Source organism: Tachyglossus aculeatus, chromosome 6, assembly GCF_015852505.1.
Source record: "Tachyglossus aculeatus isolate mTacAcu1 chromosome 6, mTacAcu1.pri, whole genome shotgun sequence".
In the NCBI taxonomy this organism is placed as follows: domain Eukaryota; kingdom Metazoa; phylum Chordata; class Mammalia; order Monotremata; family Tachyglossidae; genus Tachyglossus; species Tachyglossus aculeatus.
The window spans coordinates 33,578,848-33,603,915 of record NC_052071.1 but is presented as its reverse complement, the minus strand read 5'-3'; the positions used below and the strand labels follow the sequence as shown (position 1 = coordinate 33,603,915).

General features: G+C 41.7%; 1 protein-coding gene across 2 annotated transcripts in view; it reads right to left on the bottom strand.

The window, feature by feature from the left end:
* HS6ST2 (heparan sulfate 6-O-sulfotransferase 2) overlaps positions 1 to 24,704 on the bottom strand; it is a 305,862-nt gene extending 281,158 nt beyond the window's left edge. The window contains exon 1 of one of the 2 annotated variants that reach the window (XM_038748156.1): positions 23,778 to 24,704. In XM_038748156.1, the coding sequence (XP_038604084.1) occupies positions 23,778 to 24,286 (509 nt within the window). In that variant the 5' untranslated portion in view covers positions 24,287 to 24,704. The remainder of the gene's footprint in view (positions 1 to 23,777) is intronic. The other variant, XM_038748154.1, reaches the window with a different exon arrangement.
* Between the last annotated feature and the right edge of the window lie 364 nt (positions 24,705 to 25,068).

Here is a 25,068-nt window from a genome sequence, read left to right as displayed (position 1 = left end):
AGCAAGCTTTTCATCCTGGAGGTGGGGGTGCAATTTTCACAGCCAGAAGATAAAGGACCGTTCAAGAACCTTGGCACAGAAAAGTGTTGTTTTTTTTAAACAGGGAAGGGAAAGTTACACATTTCAGGATGGTGGGCACCATGCCCACTCAAAATGGGTCATTTGCTAACCTCTTCAACAAGAAACTTGTTATTTCTATGCACGCATATATGTACATGCTCACACAACCACACACACAAGCGAGCACTAAAAATGCTTGTTGATGCCAATCATGAAGGGAAAGTTCCCTAATTTGGTTTATCATTCATTCACTCATTCAATCGTATTTATTGAGTGCTTACTGTGTGCAGAGCACTGTACTAAGCACTTGGGAAGGACAAGTTGGCAAAATATAGAGACGGTCCCTACCCAACAGTGGGCTCACAGTCTAGAAGGGGGACAAACATCTGCTTTATTCAAGTACACAAATGATAATCAAAGTGTTAGTAGAGGGGAAATATAAGACACGATCTCTTTCCTCATAAAATGAAATATCTATCAACCCTTGATGTCTCTAGGTAAAGGCTGTGGATTTACTAAATGCCCTGAACTTTCAGATGTGTGAGTGCAGGGGAGAGTGAGGGGAGTGTGGTGGATGATATAACCAGAATAACATGGGGTTGATGAGCCAGGGTAGACTTCAGATAGGAGAAAGATTTGACATGAAAAAGTATGGTCAGGAGACTATTCTGGTCTGCTAATTCTGTGGTAATGTACTCTCCCAAGTGCCTACAATAGTGCTCTGCATGTAGTAAGTGCTCAATAAATACCATTGATGGATTGAGTGTTAAGGTAGATGGTGCAAAGGATGGGTTGGAGGCTTTAAGAATTGAATGTGTGGTGCCCTCTCTCATATCATACTTTCCCCCCGACTCTGCTGCTTATCTGCTGTGTGACCTTGGGCAAGCCATTTAATTTCCCCATACCTTAATTACCTCATCCCTAAACTATGAGTCCTGTGAGGGACAGGGACTATGTCCAACCTGATTAACCTGTACCTACCCCAGCGCTTAGAACAGTTCCTGGCACAAGATAAGCACTTAACAAATACCATAAAATAGATAAAAATAAATAATTTGGTAATCAGATTCACAAGTTTGGTTGATCTGGTTGCTTCAACTGACTTTCACTCCCTGCATGAAAGATTCTGTAATTTCATTACTTTGTGTTGTCTCCTGGTTGGTCTAAAATTCACAACCAAGTCCTGTAATCAATTGATTGATGGTATTTACTGAGTGCTGTGTACAAGCACTGTACTAGGTACCTGGGACAGCATGAGACAATACTTCCAGGGTCTTTACACTTGAATAAGGGCCCTACCTTTGAGATCCTAGCAGAACTTAAAAATGATCCACTGAATTTATATCATGCCTTTCCAAAAAACTCAGAGCACCTGCAAATCAGTGACCTCACTGAATCCCCACACCCCTCCTGAAAAGTACGTAGGGCTAAGTATCATCATCATCCCTATTTTACAAATGGAGGAAGCAAAGCACAGAGTGGTTAAGTAACTTGCCTAACCCTCACACAGCAGGTCTAAGGGCCACTCCTCTGCCTTCCATCATAGGTTCATTTCACTAGATCATGCTGCCTACTTTCCTGAATCCAAAGAAAAGCTGACAATTCTGATGAAAATGAACTGATGAAGATAGAGGTTTCAAACTCTTATTGGAGAAACAGTAAAAAGTGCAATGAAAAGAGCACAAGCTTGGAAGTTGGAGGACCCCAGTTCTACAACCTGCCTGCTGTTTGACCTTGGATGACTCATTTAACACTACCTGTGCCTTTGTTTCCTCAGCTGTAAAATGGGGATTCATACCTGTTCTCCCTTCTACTTGGAGTGTGAGCCTCACATAGGGCGGTATTGTGTCTGACATGATAATCTTGTATTTACCCCAGAACTTGGAACGCAGTAAATGTTTAATATTGTAATTATTATTACTTCTCCTACATCTACATACACCATCACTGCATCCTAAAAATCAACAAGCTAAGCACCTTGTTGAAAACTTGCACGCAGATGGCTAGAATAGGCACTTTCCTAAAGTTCCCAGTGGCGGTGGGCACTAGCAGAGCCCCAGTAAGACAAAGACCTCCAGGGTCCCTGCAGCCAACCAGCCTCACTGTACCCCAACACACCAAGGAACAGAAGCCCCACAACAGAAGCCCCACTGGGCCATGGGAATCTTCAGCCCCAATCAACGCCAGGTATGCTCAATCAATAGTCTTTATTGAGCGCTTACTGTGTGCAAAGCACTATACTAAGCCCTTGGGAGAGTACAACATAACGGAGTTGGTAAACACATTTCCTGCCCAGAATTCATTCATTCAATCATATTTATTGAGCACTTACTGTGCGCAGAGCACGGTACTAAGCACTTGGAAAGTACAGATCGGCCACATATAGAGACGGTCCCTACCCAACAACGGACTCACATTCTAGAAGAGGGAGACAGACAACAAAACAAAACAAGCAGACAGGTGTCAATACCACCAGAAAAGATAAATAAATTTATAGCCATCAATGAGCTCTCAGTCTAGAAGGGAAATGGGGAGATGGACATTAATTCCAGATTTTCAGAATCAAAGAATGTTGTGGGGTTTTTTAGTATTTGTTGTGTTACTATGTGCCAGGCACTGTACTAAGCGCTGGGGTGGACACAAGTTAATCGGTTTGGACATTGCAGCTTTCCCACAAGGGGCTCACAGTCTCAATCCCCACCTTAAAGATGAGGTAACTGAGGCGTAGAGAACTGAAGTAATAATAATAATAACAATGGCATTTATTAAGCGTTTACTGTGTGCAAATCACTGTTCTAAGCACTGGGGAGGTTACAAGGTGATCAGGTTGTCCCACGGGGGGCTCACAGTCTTAAACCCCATTTTACAGATGGGGGAACTGAGGCCCAGAGAAGTGAAGTGACTTGCCCAAACTCACACAGCTGACAATTGGCAGGGATGGGATTTGAACCCATGACCTCTGACTCCAAAGCCCGTGCTCTTTCCACAGAGCCACGCTGCTTCTCTGTGATTTGCTCAAGGTCACTCAGCAGACAGATGGCAGAGCCAGGATTAGAGCTTAGGTCCTTCTGAATTCCAGGTCCGTGCTCTACCCACTAGGCCACTAGAACATGGATGGAGCCCTGAGGAGGGTGAGGAACTTTCCCTCCAAGAACTGATTAGCTATTTTGTTTGACATGATCTTGGGTTGTGGATTCTGTAATTTACTGTGGCTTTGTATTTCACCAGCATCATCCTATGAATCTGTTTACCCCCATTTAGGATGAGAGCCTGGAACAGGACTGGTATAATCTGTAGGGAGTTATTATCCTGGGCTGAGCAAGGTGCTTCACACACAGTAAGCACTTAATAAATACCATTTCTACTGTTGCTATTAGAACAAAATGTAACACAATAAAACCCAGTTGTTTTAACTAGATGTTCCAGGGGTAGGGTGCAAAATTGTCACCCATACAGACTGGCTAGGGTATGTAGGCTGCAGTTTCACCACACTGGACCACCACAACGGGACCCCTCTGGATCCCTGAGTAGTTTTAGGAGAACCTGTGCCACCCAGGAGGCTCCCATTTCAGTGGGATGTTGACCACCCCCCTCCCCAGCACCAGGGAACATTCTGGGCTCTGTTGGGATCTGGAAAGCTCAAGGGAACCCACAGAAGACCCTTTTTCAACAAAAGCCCCTGGGACTTCTCTCATCCATCAGGTTCGCTAGATGAACTTTGGAACCACGTTAGCACCTGGAGGATTACCTCAACTCACACCAGATCCCTTGAAACTATGATGGCATGACCCAAACTACCAGGGAAGTCCCTAGTTACCTTAAAGCTGCTCTGGCAACAGGGGTGTATATTTATTCATTCACCCATACAACTGTATTTACTGAGCACTTACTGTGTGCAAAGAACTGTACTAAACACTTGGGGGAATACAATATAACAATAAACTGTCAACCAGCCAAAGTTCAGCTCTTCCCTTCCAGCCCAAAACAGCTTGTTCTTAGAAAATGAGTTCATAATGAAGTCTCATGATATCCCTAAGCTCTCTTCCAAATTCCTTTTCCTTCTGAATCTCTCCTCCTTGGTACTCCTCAGAGGGTCCAGTGAGTATTAGCTAGCAGGACTGAGAGGGAAAGATATCTGTTTAAGCTCAGGTCCTTTCATGGAGTCCCCCTTGGAATACCAGTGTTAATTTTAGTTTATTGCTATTTCTAGACCTCTGTGGGAGCTGGAAAACAAATATAGTGAGAAGAGAAGAGAATTTATTTAACCAGCTGTCTCCACGCCCCCTAAAATAAAAACAACCTTGAAGGCATAATGTCCTATTACTTTGATCTTCTATTAGCAAATTCTGGAAAGTCAAAAAGTCACATCATTTTCCCCACTTTAAAAACTAATTTCTAAATGGAAATTTTGAAGCTCAGACTTCAGAACATAATAATAATAAAAATAATAACAATAATAATGGTATTTGTTAACCGCTTACTATGTGTCAAGCACTGTTCTAAGCACTGGGGTAGATACAAGGTAATCAGGTGGCCCCAGGTGGGGCTCAGTCTTAATCCCAATTTTACAGATGAGGTAACTGAGGCAATGAGAAGTTAAGTGATTTGCCCAAGGTCACACAGCAGACAAGTAATGGAGTCAGAATTAGAACCCACAACCTCTGACTCCCAAGCCCATGCTCTTTCCACTAAGCCATGCTGCTTCTCTGCAGAGGAACATCTATGCAGGGGAAGAGTGAGTAGTTTGGGTGGTATTTTATCAAACAAATGTCTATCAGATGTGCGTGCACCCATCCTACTGAAATGAATGAAAGCTACTTGAACACCCTGAAAGGCATAATTTAGCCCTTAAAATCTCTGGCTTATGTTTGATGGATCCTTGCAGCATCCCTCTCTGGAGAATCTAAGGCCTTAAACACAGAATTTTAGTCAGCTTACAAAAAAACTTCTGAGAAGAAGAGCAAAGGGTAATCCCTAATATAAATTGATAAATTGAAGGAGGGAAGGAGGATGAAAACATACTCCACCCAATGTCAGGATAAAGAATTAGGCTCTGCATTATCCCCCAAATACAGCGAAGCCCCAACTGAAATAGGTCCTCAGAGACTGCGTTTCAAAAATGTGCAAAGAAGTAATATTTCAAGTACAGATGTTTCACCAGAGGGGAGCACATTCCCTGGAAATAATAATGAGATCATCCCAGCTCAGAGTTAGGCTAAGATCTAATAATAATAAAAATAATGATAATAGTATTTCTTAAGTGCTTACTATGTGCCAAGCCCTGCATTAAGTGCTGAGGTAGATACAAGAAAACCAGGTTGATCACAGTACCTGTCCCACATGGACTCACAGCCCAACTAGGAGAGAGAACAGGTATTGAGCTCCCATTTTACAGATGAGGACACTGAGGCCTAGAAAAGTTAAGTGACTTGTCCAAAATCACACAGCAGACTAATGTTGGAGGCAGCATTAGAACTCAAGTCTTCTGACTCCCAAGCCAGTGCTCTTTCGACTAGGCCACCCCACATCAAAGGCCAAACCATTTAAAGCTCCCTTTAGAGTCACAGTTCCATAAAAATATTACTATCATCACAGGAGTAGACACAGATGATTCTACCCAAACAAAACTGTAGAAGAAAGCATTCTTTTTTTTTTCTTTTTTTACAAATATAGAAAGCAGTGGGGTACAAAATCCCATCTGCAATTTTCCTAGAGGGTCTTCATAAATAATGAAAAGTCACCTAAAAGAAAACAGAAATAGAGAAGCAGATCATAAGATTTGTCAAGTAAACCTCATTTACAGGTGAGCTAAAGATCTTGAAATTAACTGGGTTCTAATTACCCAATGCTTTCATTAAAGAACAGTTATTTAGGGAATAGCAGTTTCTTTATACTATGCCCCATTCTGAATAAGTCAATATGGTTTTAAAGGTTTTAATTTAGAATAAAGAAAATGGCTTATTTGACTATCTAGACTTGTTCTAGGCATAAATTACCATCAGTTCTCCAATAACCCAGAAGCTATGTTGTTGTTGATAAACCCCACATTAAGGAAAAACTCACATTATGACAATTGCGCTCTGACCAACACCATACACCAGTTTCTTCTGACACTGCATTGTAATAATAACAACAACCCTCAATCAGTCCTTCCCCTCCTACCTAACCTTGCTGATCTCCTATTACAACCCAATCAGCAGACTTCACTATTCCAACACCAGCCTACTTTCTGTACCTCGATCTCATCTCTCCCACCCTCAACCGTGCCCATGTTTTACCAAGTGCTTAACACAGGGCTCTGCACACAGGCTCTTCCTCCCTCTCTCATTGTGCAACTTTCAGTGACACAAGTTAAGATTTATTTTAAGAGAGCATCTATCCCAGCGATTTTAGACAACCCCCTCTAATGTAACAATTAAGTAAAGGTTATACATCTTTCTTCTGACATACGTGTAAATAAATTATTCTGGATTTCAGATCCTCTTGTCTCCAAAATCTACTGATCCGTAGTTGGATGCAGAAGACAATTTTAGAATGGAAAATTATTTGGTTCATTACATTCTGAAGGGCTGGCATTCTGTGTTCTAGTTTGTGGATAGGGACTTTGAAATGAAAATTGCAGAAAAGATTCTACATAGAAAAATTGACTATATACCTTGATTTTTAAAAAGGCAAACACACAGATATAAATACTTTACTATCTGGCATCCTTGGTGCTTGAGAAATGAAAGTAGTCCTATATGCCGGATAGGACAGTCAGCAAATGCTGCACAATCACACAGAAGGTTCTAGTTAGAAGAAGGTCTATATTGGTGGGAGAAGGCAGTTTACAGATCACATTAGGGAAAGTGCTGTTTGCTAATCACATTGGCAAAGCCAAATGGTTTATCAGTTCATTAGAGAATTTATGCAATTTCCTTCGGGGGGCTGTATCCCAAGCTGGGGAGGCCTTAGTCACTGGAAACTCCTTCTCCACAAAGGACCAAAAACCTGGTTTTACCATAAAGGGCCCTCAGAAATGCCTATCTGTAGATATTTCTAATTGGGAAGGTGCCAGATAGGGAGGCTTTGGCTATATACCTTTTCTAGCCAACAGCCGCATTTTCTACTAGACAGTTTTGAATAGAATCAACTGGATAACTGAGAGCGAGGCATTTTTTTTATAGCTCAGGCAAGCCACTTAATTTCTCTGTGCCTCAATTTCTTCATCTATGAAATAGAAATTAAATGTCTGTTCTCCCTACTTAGACTGGGAGCTCCAGGAGAGACAAGGGACTATGTCCGAAGTGATTATTTTGTACCACCTACTCCAGCACTTAGTCAAAGTGTTTGACATAGAACAAGCACTTAAACGCTACCATTATTATGAATATGCTTCTCTTCATGTTCCTTTTACAAACTCGATGAATTACTCATACTTTCAAAGTATCCATTTGCCGAAACAGTGCTCTGTACACAGTAAGCACTCAATAAATACGATTGAATGAATGAACTGAATGAAACAATTCAAGCCACAGTAAAATGGAATTTTTCCAAAAACAGACCGTTATTTTTGATTGTTCCCAGAAACCAAAAGAAACTCTGCTTTCTTCGATACCCTTTCCCCTGTCCCTGCCAACACTGGAATGGTTCTCCTCGCAAATGGGTTGGCCTTAAAGGGTTAAAAAATAGTTGGTCCTCACTGCATATAAAAGTTGTCACTAGGGGAGTGGATTAAGCGGCCTTCATCTGAATGACACATATTCTCTAGAGATCTCAACATCCTTTTCAAGCCATTTCTAATCATTAGTCTAGAATTCCTGAGGACTGGGTAATAAGGTGGTTTAGGCTGATGTCATCAATGATGGAATTGGGAGATGGAGAATTTCAGTTATTTGTCCAAGGTCATTGGACAAGCTGATGGCAGAGAGCTGAATGATACTGCATTTCATTATTCCATGTTCCAACCCAGTCATTTCCTAAACAGACCATCATTGGTAAAGAGAATAGTCCATTTGAGGTTCTGTCTTAATATGCTACAAGATCCCCAATCTCTTCTCATCAGAAAACATTCATGCTGAGGTGGCTGAATTTTTACAAAACTGTAATGCTTTCCCTAAGCACAAAGCATATCATACACAAGCTCCAGATGACAAGAATTTTTACAGTAACTATTCCCCAGGTAAAACCCATTGCTGCTTTAAAGACCTGTTCTTCAGAGGACCTTCAGCTTCAGACGCAAACTAAGACCTTATAAAATCCTACAGGGATTACACAGGAGTTGACCCTCAGTCCTACTTTACAAATTTAAATCAGGGAAGAAACTGGGAGGGGAAGTGATGTCACATTAAGATCATTAATAATCCAGGATGTCCACCAGTATATCCAAATGTTGATAATGCAAATGTTAGATGACCATTAAATGTCTGAGACTCACAGGAACCTAGTGTGTGCATGCCAGGCCTCTACTGCAAAACTGGTCCAACTGTACGTTTTAAATTCAGTCAAATGTCTGTTTACCTTTCTTATTGGAAAATTTCAAAGGAGCAGTGGATAAAGAGGGCTGTGGACAAATGATGACTCCATCTGGAATTTGCATCGCAAGTCACTTCACAAAAAGAATGGGTAACCAGGACATTAAGAAATGACCAAAGCAAAATCTGAGTATTACTGATGGCTGGGGAAGTAAAGCAATGTCCACACAGTAAGCGCTCAATAAATATGATTGAATGAATGAAGTTAACCCAGGATCTAAAAAGCATATTCTTATTACAACTGAGTAGCTGTACAGCACATCATATTTGCAACAGGCATTAGAAAATTCAGGCTAACAGCTTACCCACCGGGATTCTGCTGGAGTGGACAACAAAAGGCGTGAGTTGCTTTCCTGACTACAGCATCTGATATACCTCATTTCACCTCTCTGAACCTCAGTTCTTCCATCTCTATAATGGGAGTAATACCCAACCTTACTCACTCTCACGAGAATATAATGACAAATAACTCTTTAAAAAAGTGGCTGTGTCTTCAGCACCTTGAAGGTGAGCCATGCTTGAATTCAAGCTATGGATCTAGATTATTACAACCTTAAAAAGAGTTTGAAGTTGCTAAGATCATGTAAAGATTAGAAAACAGATAGTTGGGAAGGATTAGGTTTTGGAGAATTCTAAGAGGGTGGTTACCGATCAATTTGCACATCAGGCAGAAACTCCTCACCCTGGGCTTCAAGGCTCTCCATCACCTCGCCCCCTCCTACCTCACCTCCCTTCTCTCCTTCTACTGCCCAGCCCACACCCTCCGCTCCTCCACCGCTAATCTCCTCACTGTACCTCGTTCTCGCCTGTCCCGCCATCGACCCCCGGCCGACGTCATCCCCCGGGCCTGGAATGCCCTCCCTCTGCCCATCTGCCAAGCTAGCTCTCTTCCTCCCTTCAAGGCCCTGCTGAGAGCTCACCTCCTCCAGGAGGCCTTCCCAGACTGAGCCCCTTCTTTCCTCTCCCCCTCGTCCCCCTCTCCATCCCCCCATCTTACCTCCTTCCCTTCCCCACAGCACCTGTATATATGTATATATGGTTGTACATATTTATTACTCTATTTATTTATTTATTTTACTTGTACATTTCTATCCTATTTATTTTATTTTGTTGGTATGTTTGGTTCTGTTCTCTGTCTCCCCCTTTTAGACTGTGAGCCCACTGTTGGGTAGGGACTGTCTCTATGTGTTGCCAATTTGTACTTCCCAAGCGCTTAGTACAGTGCTCTGCACACAGTAAGCGTTCAATAAATACGATTGATTGATTGATTGATTGGTTACCTTTAACTCGGGTAACATTACAGATGCTGTATGCTTCTCTCTGGGCTCCATGAAATTTCTCAGAAATCAATGAGCATTTTACATATTTAAAACTAAGAGAAGCTTATTCCTCACTAGGGTTAAGAAAGTTCATTTGGTCCTCTTTCTGATTAATACCAGGCCCTTGTAAACCATCTCCTAATTTCTGCTATGCCTCTAGAAGCAATAGTCATTGAGTTGGCTTCAGATAAGACCACAAGGGCTTAAATGTCTTAAAAAAATTAAATGGACCATTGGCTAGAGAGGGCTAAGGACATCATGATAACTACATGTAACATTTGTCACAAGTCAACTCATAGGTAGAATTAGTAATTAGGACATGGAGAAGTCATCCTCATAATAAACCTACTTTTTTCTTCTATGACCTGCAAACAGCCCACTCCTCTTTCCCAAACACAACCATATTAATATGATGAGTCAGTCAATAATATTTATTGAGTGTTTACTTTGTGCAGAGCATTGTACTAAGTGCTTGGGAGAGTACACTACAATAGCGTTGGTAGACACAATCCCTGTCCAAATCAAAAGTCCCAACTATCAATGCCACTTCAGTTTGCTTTGCCTTATGGGTTGATAAAATAATAATAATTATTATTATACTGTTAGCACTTATATACTAAGTGCTAGGATACATAAAATGCAACAGATATGGTAGAGTTCCTGTCCCACATACAGATTACAGTCTAAAGGAGAGGGAGAACGGGTATTTTAACCCCTGCTTACAGATGAGTAAACTGCAGCCCAGATAAATTGAGTGACTTGTCCAAGGTCATATAACAGGCAAGTGGGGTCCCTTGACTCCCAGACCCATGCTCTTTCCATCAGACCATGCTGCTTCTCAGATGTTTTTGTTGGAGTTATAAGTCTGACATGAATTTACCTTACACATTAAAGATACACCATGATAAAAATAATCAGGTTTAATCGGGTGACATTAAGTGTGTGAGAGAAAAAATAAAAGACCTGCTGGTAACATGTGCAAGAACCACAGTAGGAAACTGGTGGATTTAAGAAAAAAAACAGACCCTTTTAGGAGGATGGTTCTTAGAGTGGAAACAGACAGGTACACAGCAGTAGGGAAATGTGGGTATAGGGAGGCCTTGGCCAAAGCAAACCGAGATAGGCCAAATGATACATTTAATATACTAAATTATTGGGCTAAAGCCCACTGGCGCTTCCCACCACGCACACATTTCTGCATACTTCAAATAGCCAACTCCATATAAACAACAAGTTATTGTTTCCTTGAAAATATTTTTACTTCTCCCATTTTTTCCCCAGTAGAAATACTTCATTATAAATTGATCCAATCTAGTACACACCCAGGAAGCCTCTTTTGTATTTAAGGTCAACAAAAGATTTTTCCTCTTTACTCTGTCTCAGAAACATTTTCCACTGCACTTCTTAAGAGTCCAACTAACTTTAAAGGTCTTGAAAGCTTGCTTATAAAATCCCTTCTACTCACAATTCTACTCTAAACGCCTTACCACAGGCTTTAAAGCATTCAGTCACATTGTTCCCTCCTACTTTACTTCCGTGATTTCCTACTATAACCCAGCCAGCACACTTCGCTCCTCTAATGACAACCTAGGGATTTCTTCCCGCTGAAATCCTCTTTAAATTTTTCTCATCAAAGCTGAGAAGCAGTGTAGCCTAGTGGAAAGAGCTTGGGCCTGGGGGTCAGAAAGACTTGGGTTCTAATTCTGACTCTTAAATTTGTCTGCTGGGTCACCTGGGCAGTCACTTAACTTCTCTGTGCCTCAGTTTCCTCTTCTGTAAAATGGGAATTCAATACTTGTACTCCCTCCTATTTAGACTTTGAGCCCTTTATGGGGCAGTGACTAATTTCATTATCTTATATCTACCCCAGTGCTTACTACAGTGTTTGGTACCTATTAAGTGCTTTAATACCAGTATTATTACCAAAATCCCAGAGTACTCTACATACAGGATGGGTTGGTTGGAGACTTCCATGGAATAGCTTTTCCCTAAGCAGTAAAGAAAACTTGTATCAACCTCAATGCTCAGCATGCCTTAGGCACTTAAAAAATGCCATTAACATAAAATGAAGCTTCCCTAGAGCAGTCCTATGCAACATATGAGACTTTCTAATGTCCATGTCATGCTGATGATTCCTGGAAGGAAGTGTGTCTGCTTCAACAGCTTCACGTAGTAGCTACCCCAGAACGAAGAGAGAGCTCTTCAATATATGCAGGGGATTGACGCTGACAATTCCCACAATAAAATCAGCCACTACTCCCTCTTACTCATAATTCTTTCCTAGGCATTTCTCAAAGCCTCATTTTTCAATACATTCCATTTGTTTGAGGAAATAAACCTATTCCAGCAATCTTTAGTGGTAATTTCTCCCCCACCCTTGGCTCATGACCTGAGACATCTAGATTCTATTCTGGGATATTTGGACACGCTTCCTTGAACAAAAAAGAATAAAGTCATTAGCAGTATTTTCAAACGGGAGTAGGAAGAATATCACATTTATAATCAATCACTATAAAAACAGCATGCAATTGTTGCTGATAGTGGTATTTGTTAAGTGCTTCCTATGTGCAATGCACTATACTATGAGCTGGGCTAGGTCCAAGATAATCAGGTCAGACACAGTCTGTCTCACATAAGGCTCACAATCTACATGGGAAAGAGAACAGGTATAGTATTCCATTTTTCAAGATGAGAAAGCAGACCAAGTCAAACTGTCCAAGACCACAAAGAAGGCAAATGGAAAAGCCAGAATTAGAACTCAGGCCCTCTGACTCCCAGGACCGTCCTCTGTCCCCCAGGTCACCCTGCTTCCCCCAGAGCATACAAATCTTCACCAGTCTGATGGGAAATTCTGTTTGACAATAAAAAAAATTATGAACATCTTTGTACAATGGATACAGTGGGTTTAGGCAAAATTTCCAAACTCTAGCCCAACCTCATAGAAGAACAGAGCTGATTTTACTGCATTAAACAGCTTATTTTAGCTGCATCCATTTAGCTCTATCACATCAAAAGTATGCCTCCTCCTGAGTGGGATGACGGGCTGCAATCTGCATTGCATTCTAATGGATTTCATGACACCAAGGTTTCTGAGCATCTTACTAATGATCTTTCAAGGAACAGAAAAAAAAAATTCTCCATGCTGCAGATATGCAAATAGTGATCTTTAAAAGGCTTTTCTCTTTAAAAGCAGAAATTAAAAATACGTGAGCAACTGTATAGCAAACAAGAATTTTTCCTGAATTGTTATTGTCACCAAATTCTGACATTAATATGGTGAAACCTTCTAGATTTAGATCTATCCTGTTGTCTGCAACAGCTGAAATATAGTCCGTTTGGGCCATCTATCAATAAATGGTATTTACTGAGCATTTATTATGTGCAGAGCACTGCAATAATAATTGTGGTATGTGTTAAGTCTTTACTATGTTCCAGGCACTGTACTAAGTGCTGGGATGGATGCCAGCAAATCGGGTTGGACACAGTCCCTGCCCCACATGGGGCTCACAGTCTTAATCCCATATGACAGATGAGGTAACTAAGGCAAAGAGAAGTGAAGTGACTTGCCCAAGGTCACAGCACACAAGCAATGGAGCAGGTTTAGAACCCAAGTCCTTCTGATTCCCAGGTCTGTGCTCTATCCACTAGGCCACACTGCTTCTCACACTGTACTAAGCATACAGTACAGAGTTGGCAGAGTTTCCCTGCCCACAACCATCATTTGGGGTTTGAAGTTGGAATGGCTGGGTTCCCCAACAAGTATGCTACCTTGTTGGTTCCTAACAAATTCCTATCTAGAGTAGTGATTCAGATTTCAACTGCTGAATATTCCAGAGTTGTAGCTATTTACTTCTATAAATGTAGAGAGAGTGAATATACAACCACAAAATATATAAATACCAATTCATTGCTGGGAGAGTACAAGTGCTAATTTTCTATATTAATTTTCACATTACCTCTAACTAAAAAGTGCATATTGATGGTGTTGGATGCAACCACATCCTATACAACAAAGAAACATGCATGCAACATTCTTCAACTAGTCATTCTTGAAGAAGAGATGCTGCTTTGGCTTCACAGTCCTGTATTAGTCAGTGTAATTATCTTCCATTAATTCTGCAGAGTGCTCAGGGAGTATATTAAATCATTTCTATATGTCCATTTAAGAAAACTTCTGAGTTAATTATTCATAAACAGCCTAGAACATATTACTCATTTCAATATGATTCATTTCAATAATGCCTGAATGAGTTGATGCTACCCTTTACTCTGAACATACTGTAGGTACAGCAGCAGGTTTCCACCATCCATTATACAAATAGCCAGAATTGGGCACTTAGCAAAGCCTTGCACAGAGGTACCAAAACTATTCACACACAAGAAATGAAACAGTTATTCTGGCACCGACCAATGTAGATGATATCAGTGAACATCAATGACCTGAAGAAGTCCTATGGATCACATTTTTAATTTTTACTAAAATTCTTCATTGTTCTCAGCTTAATTTCTTTCAGGCCCTAATGTGCAGCTCACCTCTATTAACACTGATCTGAAGCATCTTCTTTCAGAACTGGCTGAAGGACAGATACAATATAATCAAGTTCAGTGCTGGATGTATCTCGGTGCTACTTGCCACTTGGTTAAATTTCACTTTTAAGAGTTAGGGGAAGTAGGCTATTCAAAGGCCTTCCAAATCTACCCCACAGGGAATGATTCAAGAGCCACTTCGCACTCAAACATAAGGGTTGTAAGGAACTCAGGTTCCTCTAGGTCCAGTTTTGGACACTGGAATGTGTCCTCTGAATCCCGTTGCCCCCTCCTCCCAAGCACCATTAAAATATGCCACTCAGATTTTTTTTAAGTATTTCTGCTAATTCTTATACTTCTTGTAGGAAGAAACATGTGGAGGGAATTATAATAGCTGGTAAACATAAACTGTCTCATCTCTGACAACAGTTTTGGGTGTTAAATACTGAAACAGCCACTGTATGGCTAAGTGCTTGCTATTTTATGGTATTCATTAAGAATTTACTATGTGCCAGGCAGTTGCAAGTGCTGGGGTAGATAAAAGCTAAATCAGGTTGGATACACTCCCCATCCCACATGGGGCTCACAGTCTTAATCCCCATTTTGAAGATGAGGTAACAGGCACAGGGAAGTGAAGTGATTTGCCCAAGGTCATGCAGAAGACAAGTGGCAGAGGTGGGATTAGAACCCAGGTCCTTCTGACCCCCAGGCCTATGCTCTAATCACTAGACCATGATGTTTGCTATGTGCCAAACACTGTACTAAGCCCTGGGGAAAAATACAAAATAATCACATTGGACGCAGTCATTATCCCATGTGGGCCTCACAGTCTAAGGAGGAGGGATACATCATCCCTGGTATTTCCTGAGTGCTTACTATGTGCAGAGCACTGTACTAAGTACTTAGAAGAATTCAAAATAGAGTTGACAGACACATTCCCTGACCACAATGAGCTTACAGTCTAGAGGGGGAGACAGGCATTAATACAACATAATATATAATTTAAAGAGAACACGTACTGAAAACCCATCTTACAGATGAGAAAACTGGCAAAGGGAAGTTAAATGACTTGCCCAAGGTTACACAGCAGACAAGTGATGGAGACAGGATTTAAAACGAGGTCATCCAATCCCCAGGTCCTCCTACTCTTTCCACTAGATCACACTGCTTTGTTCATCACCCTCGCACCTGCTGCTCCTGGGTCATCTTTGTTGATATGAACAGGAGGCACATGGGGATGAATTTCTATGAGAGGCCTCTGCCTACTGCTGCCTATTCCTGTAAATACTTAGTCTTATCTTTCCAAAGACTTTACATTAGCCAGAAATCTTTCCTAGCTGTCCATGAATAAGTCCTAAAATGAAGAAACAGCCATAGAATTATTTTTTCAGAGAGTCACAGTAATTTATATTTAATTTAAAAATAAAGTGAAAGTTTGAGAACAAAAAATTATAAGAAAAAAAATGTCAGCAGTTGGCTTTCAATTTAAAAAAAACAGATTCAGGACAGTATGTATCTGTTGGAAATCACTAAACATAAAACATTAGCACAAAGTAGACAAATAGAAACAGTAATAAAACAGTTCACTGGCATTAATAAACTGCTCAATAGCTGGTAATTTAGAATTGTAAAAATCTATTCACTTGCATAAAGACACCAAAAATAAAGGTATTTGCCTATTAGTAATATTTGTATGTTGATTTGGTAAATATTAATGAAATGTATACTGGTAATTTGACAGAAAATCACCTTGGGATGTAGCTCATCAATATATTTCAGAACTCAAAGTCACCACACATATAACAGGAAAAGTTTAAGAGACTCCTAAAATTCTGATTATCTTTATCTAGGTCATACTAAATTTCCAACATCAGTTTTTACAAACCAGGATTAAGAAGTCATCATACTTCCCTTTCCTCACGTCTTTGAGTTCATGATCTCAATGTGTGAAATTAAAAAGTCTAGTTTGCTCATTCCAGATATTTCAAAATGACTTTCATAAACACCATAAAGCAAATGTTCTTTATCAAACAAATCTCTGACAACTAGCTGACGCCCAGCTAATTTCTAATCTTCTATAAACTCTGCTGGCACAGATCACCCAGAATAAAAGTGGGTTTGAACCCCACTGAAATTCCTTTGAATGGAACTGATTGAGCTGACCCCTGTATTCTTTACCAGACCCTAAATGACACAGTACTGTTCTTCAAGGAGCTCATTTGGAAAAAAAATAGACTAGAATCCCTGTTACCCAGGGATCCTCCTCAAAGCTTCCAGCTAGATAGGCTCTATATTAACAAACATAACCATTTTCAAGGAGACTGCTCCGGAATTGATTTCCTGCAGCTAGGTATTATTCCAGTTTCTAGTAAAACCGCAATGATCTACATGAGTTAATTTGAACTGAGACGGTACTGAAGGGCTATCTTTATTATTACAGTTGCTGGGGAAAGTAAATTAATGCAGGGGATTGCACACAGAGGCCTAATCCATTTGATGTAAATCAATGCATTGCACATTTAAATTGCTCTGCTTTCCTTCAGGAAAGTACATTGAAGTGATTCATTAGGCAGTGAACTGTTCACAAGAAACAGACCAAATCTCATAGGCATGCCAGGACATCTCTGCACGTCACATTTAAAAAGCAATCACATTTACTAATAAGTCCTTTTGGTAGACATTTACATCAGTGGAGAACACGATTCTTGACAATTCAGATTAAATAAACAGGGGGCAAATTAATCTTGGTTAAAATCCTTCAGAACTCAGACAAGTTTGGAAGCTCTACCCATTTTATATCATAAAAGTACACATCTATTGGAGATACTCCTGAGCTCGGAACTCATTTGATAGGTCAACAGGTTCAAAACTATTGCCCTATAGATTTAAAAATTTATAAATTTAGATTTATAGTTTTATAAATTTATAGGGTGTCTGCCTGAGTGCAATTCAATGATTATTTACCATTTGTGAATATATTTTAATATGTGTAATAACTCAAAAAAGCCAAGAGAAATGAGTCTAATATACAAGGCAGATTTCTTTACTGTAGCTCGCTAAAATATGTCTTAGGACTGCAATGTTGTTCTTGAATGGAAAATGGCAAAAACAACAAATGGAACAAAATAAAGATGCTCTGAATAATTTGTCAAGTCCCATATCTGATATCCCTATAAAAGCTGCTACTTTGCTAATATTTTACCAATGTTTAGACCTAGGCTGCCATTGCAACCACAGATAATCCGTAAGAGATGTATTTCAAGCATGTTTATTATTCAATAAGATGGAAAAGATCAGGGAAAATGATCTTAAACCATAACTTTAAAAAAGATCACTGAGGAAAGAGCTCATTTTGCTTCCTAAGGCATGTTGAACACTGGTCTTTCCACTGCCCAGCATTTTAACCTGTTGCATTGTTTCATTATTGTGTAAATGATAAGATTATGCATCTAATGCAGTAGTTATACGGATGTGATTAGTATCATGTACAGATTCATCTATCATGCAATGAAATGGGACAATATAGGTATAGATTAGCTAAAATATCAACTAAATTCTACCTGTCCTACACTCCACCTTCCACAAGCCATACACAAACAAGTGCAACATATTTCTGGGTGGATAAATCCATGTTCGCAATACCTACACAGCTCTTGACCATACCTTTGCAGCCCCAATTACATATTTGAATATTATCTCAATCAATTGCTCAATCATTTATTGACTGCTTACTGGGTACAGAGCATGGTACTAAGCACTTGGGAGCCTATAGTATAAAAGAGTTGGTAGACAGTCCCTGCCCACAATGAGTTTACGGTCTGGGAGGAGAGGCAGACATTAATACAAATAAATTAATTATGGATATGTACAGATGTACATTAGGGAGGGGTAAATAAAGGAGGCAAAACCAAGTGCAAGGGTGACAAAGAGGAAATGAGGGCTTAGTCAGGAAAGGCCTCTTGGAGGAGGGATGCTCCTAATAAGGCTTTGAAGGTGGTGTGAGTGATCGTCTGTCAGATGAGATACAGTATCTGAACTGTAGTTGCCCTATATTTTTTTCTTCTGAGAAGTAAAAATCTGGTATTTGATACTGGGAACTTCTGAGTCTAGGGTGGGGTTCAGGCTCCCTCATCCAAGCACTTCCATTTAGATTAGTGAGGGGATACCAATATTCCCTTTACAAACCACAGCTCTGAGCCTGGGGGCAAAAGAGATGAAAGAAAGAAAGGCAGTGGTTAAGCTCTCACCCCCACCTGTCACTCAAGTCCAAGAGAGAGGGAATTCCTGGATCACCATCTCCCCAAAATTTTGGACAATTTGTTTACTCTGTATCATACACTCACACCCACAAATGTAAATCTAAATAATACACTCCAAATAAACCACATAACCCTCCAAATAAAAACCATACAGAAACAAACCCCACTGCTTTCTCCAATAATCATTTTTCAACCTACATCTTCAAAAAGTGGACCACTTTAATGTCCTCAAAGGCAAAATGTTTAATTTCTCCACAAGATGAAACATTAGCTGCATTGCCAAAACTATTAATAACAATCACCTAAAATGAAACATTTTGAATTTCTCAGGCTGCCTGTCCCAATCTGAGATTTTCATGAACCACTAATTCCATGTATCCTCTGTGCCATCTGGCTAGTCAATATCCCTTCTTGAGATAAGAGAAAATTATGAGCTCATTGTGGGCAGGGAATGTGTCTGTTGCTATACTTTACTCTCCGAAGCACTTAGTACAGTGTTTTGCACACAGTAATCGCTCAATATATAGTTTGAATATGGCCAGTTTTAGTTGTTTCATTTTCATGAGGTGAGACTAAATGTTGTTTTCCAGATGTGGGCAAAGTGAATTCTCCACCTCAACAAAAACAAGCAACCAACCACTGAAAAGAAGAGACTACTGTAGCTGTTATCAAAGACAGTAATAGAAACGCACAGTCGGCAAACAGAGATACATTCCTACTGCATGACTAGCTTTCCTGCCTTTGATGGCCCACAACCCCAACAAGTCTGCAAGCTACACTTTCAATCATCAAAGTACACAGAATGGGCTGGAGGTGGATCAGGATGTTGTAAGGTGGGTCCCTTGTTTCCTATCAAGTGGAACCAACTTTTCAAAAGCAAAGGTGGCTCCTTCGCATGTGAGATGTTTAAGCTCCTCTCTGATACTAGCAGCCAAACTGCACTTACTATGTGCCAAGCACTGTTCTAAGCACTGGGGTAGATACAAGGTAATCAGGTTGTCCTGCATGGGCTCACAGTCTTCATCCCCATCTTACAGATGAGGGAACTGAGGCAAAGTGAAGTTAAGTGACTTGCCCAAAGTCACACAGCAGACAAGTGGCGGATCCGGAATTAGAACCTATGACCTCTGACTCCCAAGACCGTGCTCTTTCCACTAAGCCACCCTTGGAGATGTTTACTAATTACCGTCACTTAAATACACTTGTCTGAGGAGCCCAAATCAAATGTTGGAGAACAGCAAGACAGGGGAAAAGAGAGGCAGTGGTCATAGTCATGGCAGGAGGGAGGCCGGGAATATGTCTACCAGCTCTGTTGTATCGCACTCTGCTACGTGCTCAGTACAGTGCTCTGCACACAGTAAGCACTCAATAAATACCATCTGGTAGAGGATAGACAGGGAGTTGGTGAAAGATCGAGCCAAAAGGAGCCTGGTGTCACACCAGCCTCTATCTGGACCTCTCTCAAGGCCCTGATCAATCAATAAACCAATCATTGGTGTTTGAGTGCTTACTGGGGGCAGAATACTATACTACACATTTGGGGGTATACAAGAGAGTTGTAGCATGAATGGTGGTCTCCCACCACTTCTCCCTTACCATCAGCTTTAAAGCACTCAATTGCCTAACCTACCTTACCTCACTCCTTTCCTACTACAACCCAGCCTGCACACTTCACTTGTCTACTGCCAACCTACAAACTGTACTTTCACCTCATCTACCTTGCCACTGACTTCTCCCCCACATCCTGCTCCTGGTCTGGAATGCCCTCCCTCTTCATATCTGACAGATGTTCACTCTCCCCACCTTCAAAGCCTTTTTGAAAATACATCTCTTCCAAGAAGCCTTCCCAAACTAAGCCCTCATTTCCTCTTCTCCCACTGCCTTCTGTGTCATCCTTGCACATGGATTTGCACTTTTCATTCACCCCTCCCCTCAGTCCTTCAGCACTCGTGTACATATCTGTAGTTTATATTAAAGTCTGTCTCCCCCTCTAGAGTGTAAGGTCACTGTATGCAAGAAATGTGTCTACCAACTCTGTTATATTGTACTCTCCCAAGTGTTTCGTACAGTGTTCTGCACATAGTAAATGGTTAATAAATATGATTGATTCTCCCCAAACTTCACCTGTCCAACTCTCCTCCCTGTCCTTCTGCTTTTCCTTGGAGGGAGAAGGACCAATCTTGGTATATCAGAAATAAACTAACTAGAACACTAAATGTTTTTACTGAATTTAACATGAGGTGCATTTTTACTCCTTAAAAATTATGACCTGGGTAGGTGTCTTCTAGCAGGGTATCTGGAGAACCAGCATGAGAATGAAAGACGTATCCAGACCTAAACCTGAGGTCCTCACACATTCCAAGAGCTGACAATAGTATGTGTTGAACTGAGGGAACTGAGGCAGTAATTTTCAGAAATATTTTCAAGAGCAATATTAGAACAGGTCTTTTTTCTCAGTCCCATGTAACGTTGGAGGATCTCTGAACTACAATTTCTAAATATGTGTTTTAAAAAGCATCCATAATGAATGTCTTGGAGTTTTTACCAGCAAGGCACTATGCCCTGTGACAAGCAGTGTGATTCCAATGTCTTCGATCAGCATTTATTTTGCATCTAAGTACTTGGCTATCACCTGATTTACTTGAAATATCCAGGTGAAAATTCTGTGTCCTCAAGAAGGAAGCTAAGGTGCTAACAGTAAATGAGGGTGCACAAATATTGGAGATTGGCATGGCAAGGAGGAAACAGTAGCTTATTCTGTTGTTCAACATCAGTAGGGCTCTCCGTACTTTAGGTGGTCAGGACCCCAATTAGCACAATTGGGCAGCCCTTAGTGTCCAATTTCTATTTCCAGGAGTATGGTTTACATATTGTCAGAGCAAAGAAAATTAATTTCTCAAGGGAGAATGCTTCAGAATCCTGGAGGGCTCGAACAGTAACATTATATTCCCCAAGAGTTTAAAACATAACTCCGAAGGGGATTTTTCTTCCCCTATAAATTTCAACCTTCCTCCCAAAGTGTGAACTCTACCAATACTTAGATGAGGTTCTTCTTCGACAGAGAAATATGATAGAAGCTTTTTTTTCCCCTACTAGATGGCAGTGTCGGGTCACCCTTTACGAAAGAAGTACTCTCACCTAATTCCTTTCCAAATTGTGGCCTAGATTTGGGCTACTTATTAGCACCTCCACTTTAAGGTCCCTAGCAGTTGAACTAGCCACAACAAAAGATTTGTGGGTTTGCCTTATTTCTTCTTGGGTCTGTTAATAAATAATATGCCATTTAATAATGTGAGACTACATTTGTAAACACATACCTCAAGCTAATGTGTATATTGTTTAAATGCATTAGAACACTTTGGACAGAAATGTGACCTAGGCTGCAAGTCACTACTGCTTTTGCTGAGACTTCATTTTTCTTTTTCTCCTAAGGCCATATTTACAGAATTCCTGAAAGACTTTATTTACAGTTAATAACTTTTGACATGTCACCGGATTGTTTCACCAGAGCTGTATGGAAATCATTTACTAATATTCTAAATGGGCAAGGTATAGACATTTAAAGTGTCCACACCTTAGAGAGCTGAAAAGACAAATACTAATCCCACTGAACGATTCTAGGATTATATAAAGAATGAAATCAAGGATGGAGGGGAGGAAGATCCACCTCACTCAGTTTTCCAGAAGCCCCCATCACTTCACAAGAAGGAAAATAAGGTTCACCCTAGATTGAATATCAAGTTCGTCATCTGTTATGTAAACTAATGAACCATTATGCAAGACAAGAGAAGGAACATACAGGGGGGTGGGGGGCGCGGAGGGAAGATGGTAATAGTAGAGCTACCGGCAAAGGATATGAAACACTTTTTTCCCCCCACTTCTCACATTAATGCCAATATGAGTCTAATGAGCCAAAAGTCCATGGCCCTTGGGCTCTCAGTAAGCTATACTAACGTGGAGCTCACTGACAACCATGCAAATATTTTCCCGAGGGAGCTTGTTTTGCAAAACACTAACAGTGGGCTTCACGAAGTACAGTACATCTTCTAGGTTCCGACGGGGAAAAACCAACTAAGCAATATAAAACCACCTTTCTGAAGACCTGTCAAGCATGAGTATGGGAATAAAGTGTAAGGAATCCATTCTCTTTAAATGCAAATCACCAATTTCTTCATTAATTCCAATGCGATTCATTTTCACAAGAGGGGAACTTTATTCAAAGAATCCTAACTTGCTCGTCCTTCCCAATCTGCCCGATGGAGCTTGTACTTCAAGTAGGGCATATTGAAAGTTTTATGTTTTAATGGATTTTTCATATATAACATGGCTAAATAATTTAGTCGTTACTTAGGAAAGCTTGCTGGGATTTGGGTAACTTTCTGCATCACGACCAAACAGCCTTATTACAAATAACTACGGTTTCACAGCAGCGTTGCATGAGCGACGGCCGAAACTGCAAGCTATTTTCAGCACTGTCCAGAAACACCTGCAGCGAATATCAAATTATGGGGAGGGGGAGGACACGCTTTTCGTAAAATCTGAGAAGCTCCCTTTAAAAAAAATAGTTCTCTGAGATTTGGGTCAGGCTGTGGCACAACGGCATTTAACTCGTTCAGACAGCCCTCTCTTCTAAATGCTAAGTAGCTGTTCTACTGCAGTATCACATTGTGACAAGTCACTGTGACAACTGCGAAGCAAGAAAAGGCTCGAATCATTTTAGAGATGAGGCTGATCTTTCTCCCTCCCCTCGGGTCACGGCCTTTTCAACTAAGTTTCTGGGGGAGAGGGAGGAGAAGAGAGAAAACAGGCGATTGGGGAGGAAAGAGTAGAGAACAGGAACAATGACTGCGGTCGTCTAAAAGCAATTTCTTCCCAAGCACGTGGAGCTCTGCAGTTGGTTTGGGTAAAATGGACTTGGCATCCTTCTTGTGATGCAAGATGCAGGTCTCCAGGGGACAGGCCAGCCCTGGAGAACCTCGACGCCCACCCCGAAGGGGCAGATCGGGTTCAGCCTGATAAACTCCCTCCGCCCTCCAAAAAGTTAGAAAAGCTGGCCGCAGGGGCAGCGGCGGGGGGAATGGGGGAGGGAAGGAGCTCACCTGGTGGGTCTCAGTTTGACTTCTTTTTTGTTGTCCACCACCGAGGGGACGCAGTTGGTGAGCTCGGTCCAGTCTGCGTGCAATCCACAGCTCCAGCCGGTCGAAAACCTGGAGAACAGCCAGGTCTCCCGTTTCCCCGGCCGGTGACAAGTGCATTTCTTCTGGCCGGCTTTGCACTCGCAGGGCTGCTCCAGCTGAATGTTCCGGACCAGATGGCGACCGAAAGTGGTCCCTCCCGTCTTCTGGATATGGAGGAACACGATCAGGTCATCCCCCTTGATGTTGAAATCTACCTTCCGCAGGAGGTCATCTTCCGTGAAATTAAATCGGGGGACGAATTTGGCCGGGGTCTCGTCTTCCGCCCGGTACGGGTCTGCTATGGAGGAGCTGAACGCTTGCAGCCGCAGAAGCTGGCATTCGGTGCCCGGGCAGACGTATTGCAAGACGATCACCGCAAACAAAAAGATCATCACCAGGGCCAGGAGAAGCTTGTTGGATTTATCATCCATGTTCCCGGTGCGAGGGGCAATCCGAGCTCATTCCGCCAATTCCGAACTCGGACTCCACTCGGGAAGAAGTCGGGGTACCCCACCCCCCCGCTCGGAGATCGCCTCCATGATTTGGGGCGGACTGCGCTGCCGCGGTTGCTCCGGCTCCCGGCGCGGCTGCTGCTGCTGCTGCTACTGCTGCCACCGCTTTCCCTTTTTCCTTCCTTCCCGGCAGCCTCAGCGCTGCGGCTCCCTCCCTTCTGCCCTCTCTCGCTCCCTCCTTCCTTGCTCGCTTCCCGACCACGCCGGGACCCACCTAGGGAGATATAGAAGCGGCAGAATCCCTCCTCCCTTTCTCTCTCCGGTTACAAACTGCCATCACGCCCTCCCCGTCCTCCTCGCTCCTTTCCTGCTGGCTCCGCTCCGCGATGCCCGATCGCTTCCCGATTTTCCCATTGCCTCCTCCCGCGGTCCCGCCCCCGGGCCCGGGCCCCGCCCCCGGGCAGCCCACGTGCTCCTCCCCCCGCTCTGCCCTTTGCCCCGGTGACAAGCAGCCTGCTGCTCAGCCCCCTCTGCCCTACCCCATCCCCACAGCCCTTAATAATTTTAATAATTGAATAATAATTTTAGACTGTTAGCCCACTGTTGGGTAGGGACTGTCTCTATATGTTGCCAACTTGTACTTCCCAAGCGCTCTGCACACAGTAAGCGCTCAATAAATACGATTGATTGATAATAATAATGGCATTTATTTATTCATCCATTCAATCGTATTTATTGAGCGCTTACTGTGTGCAGAGCAC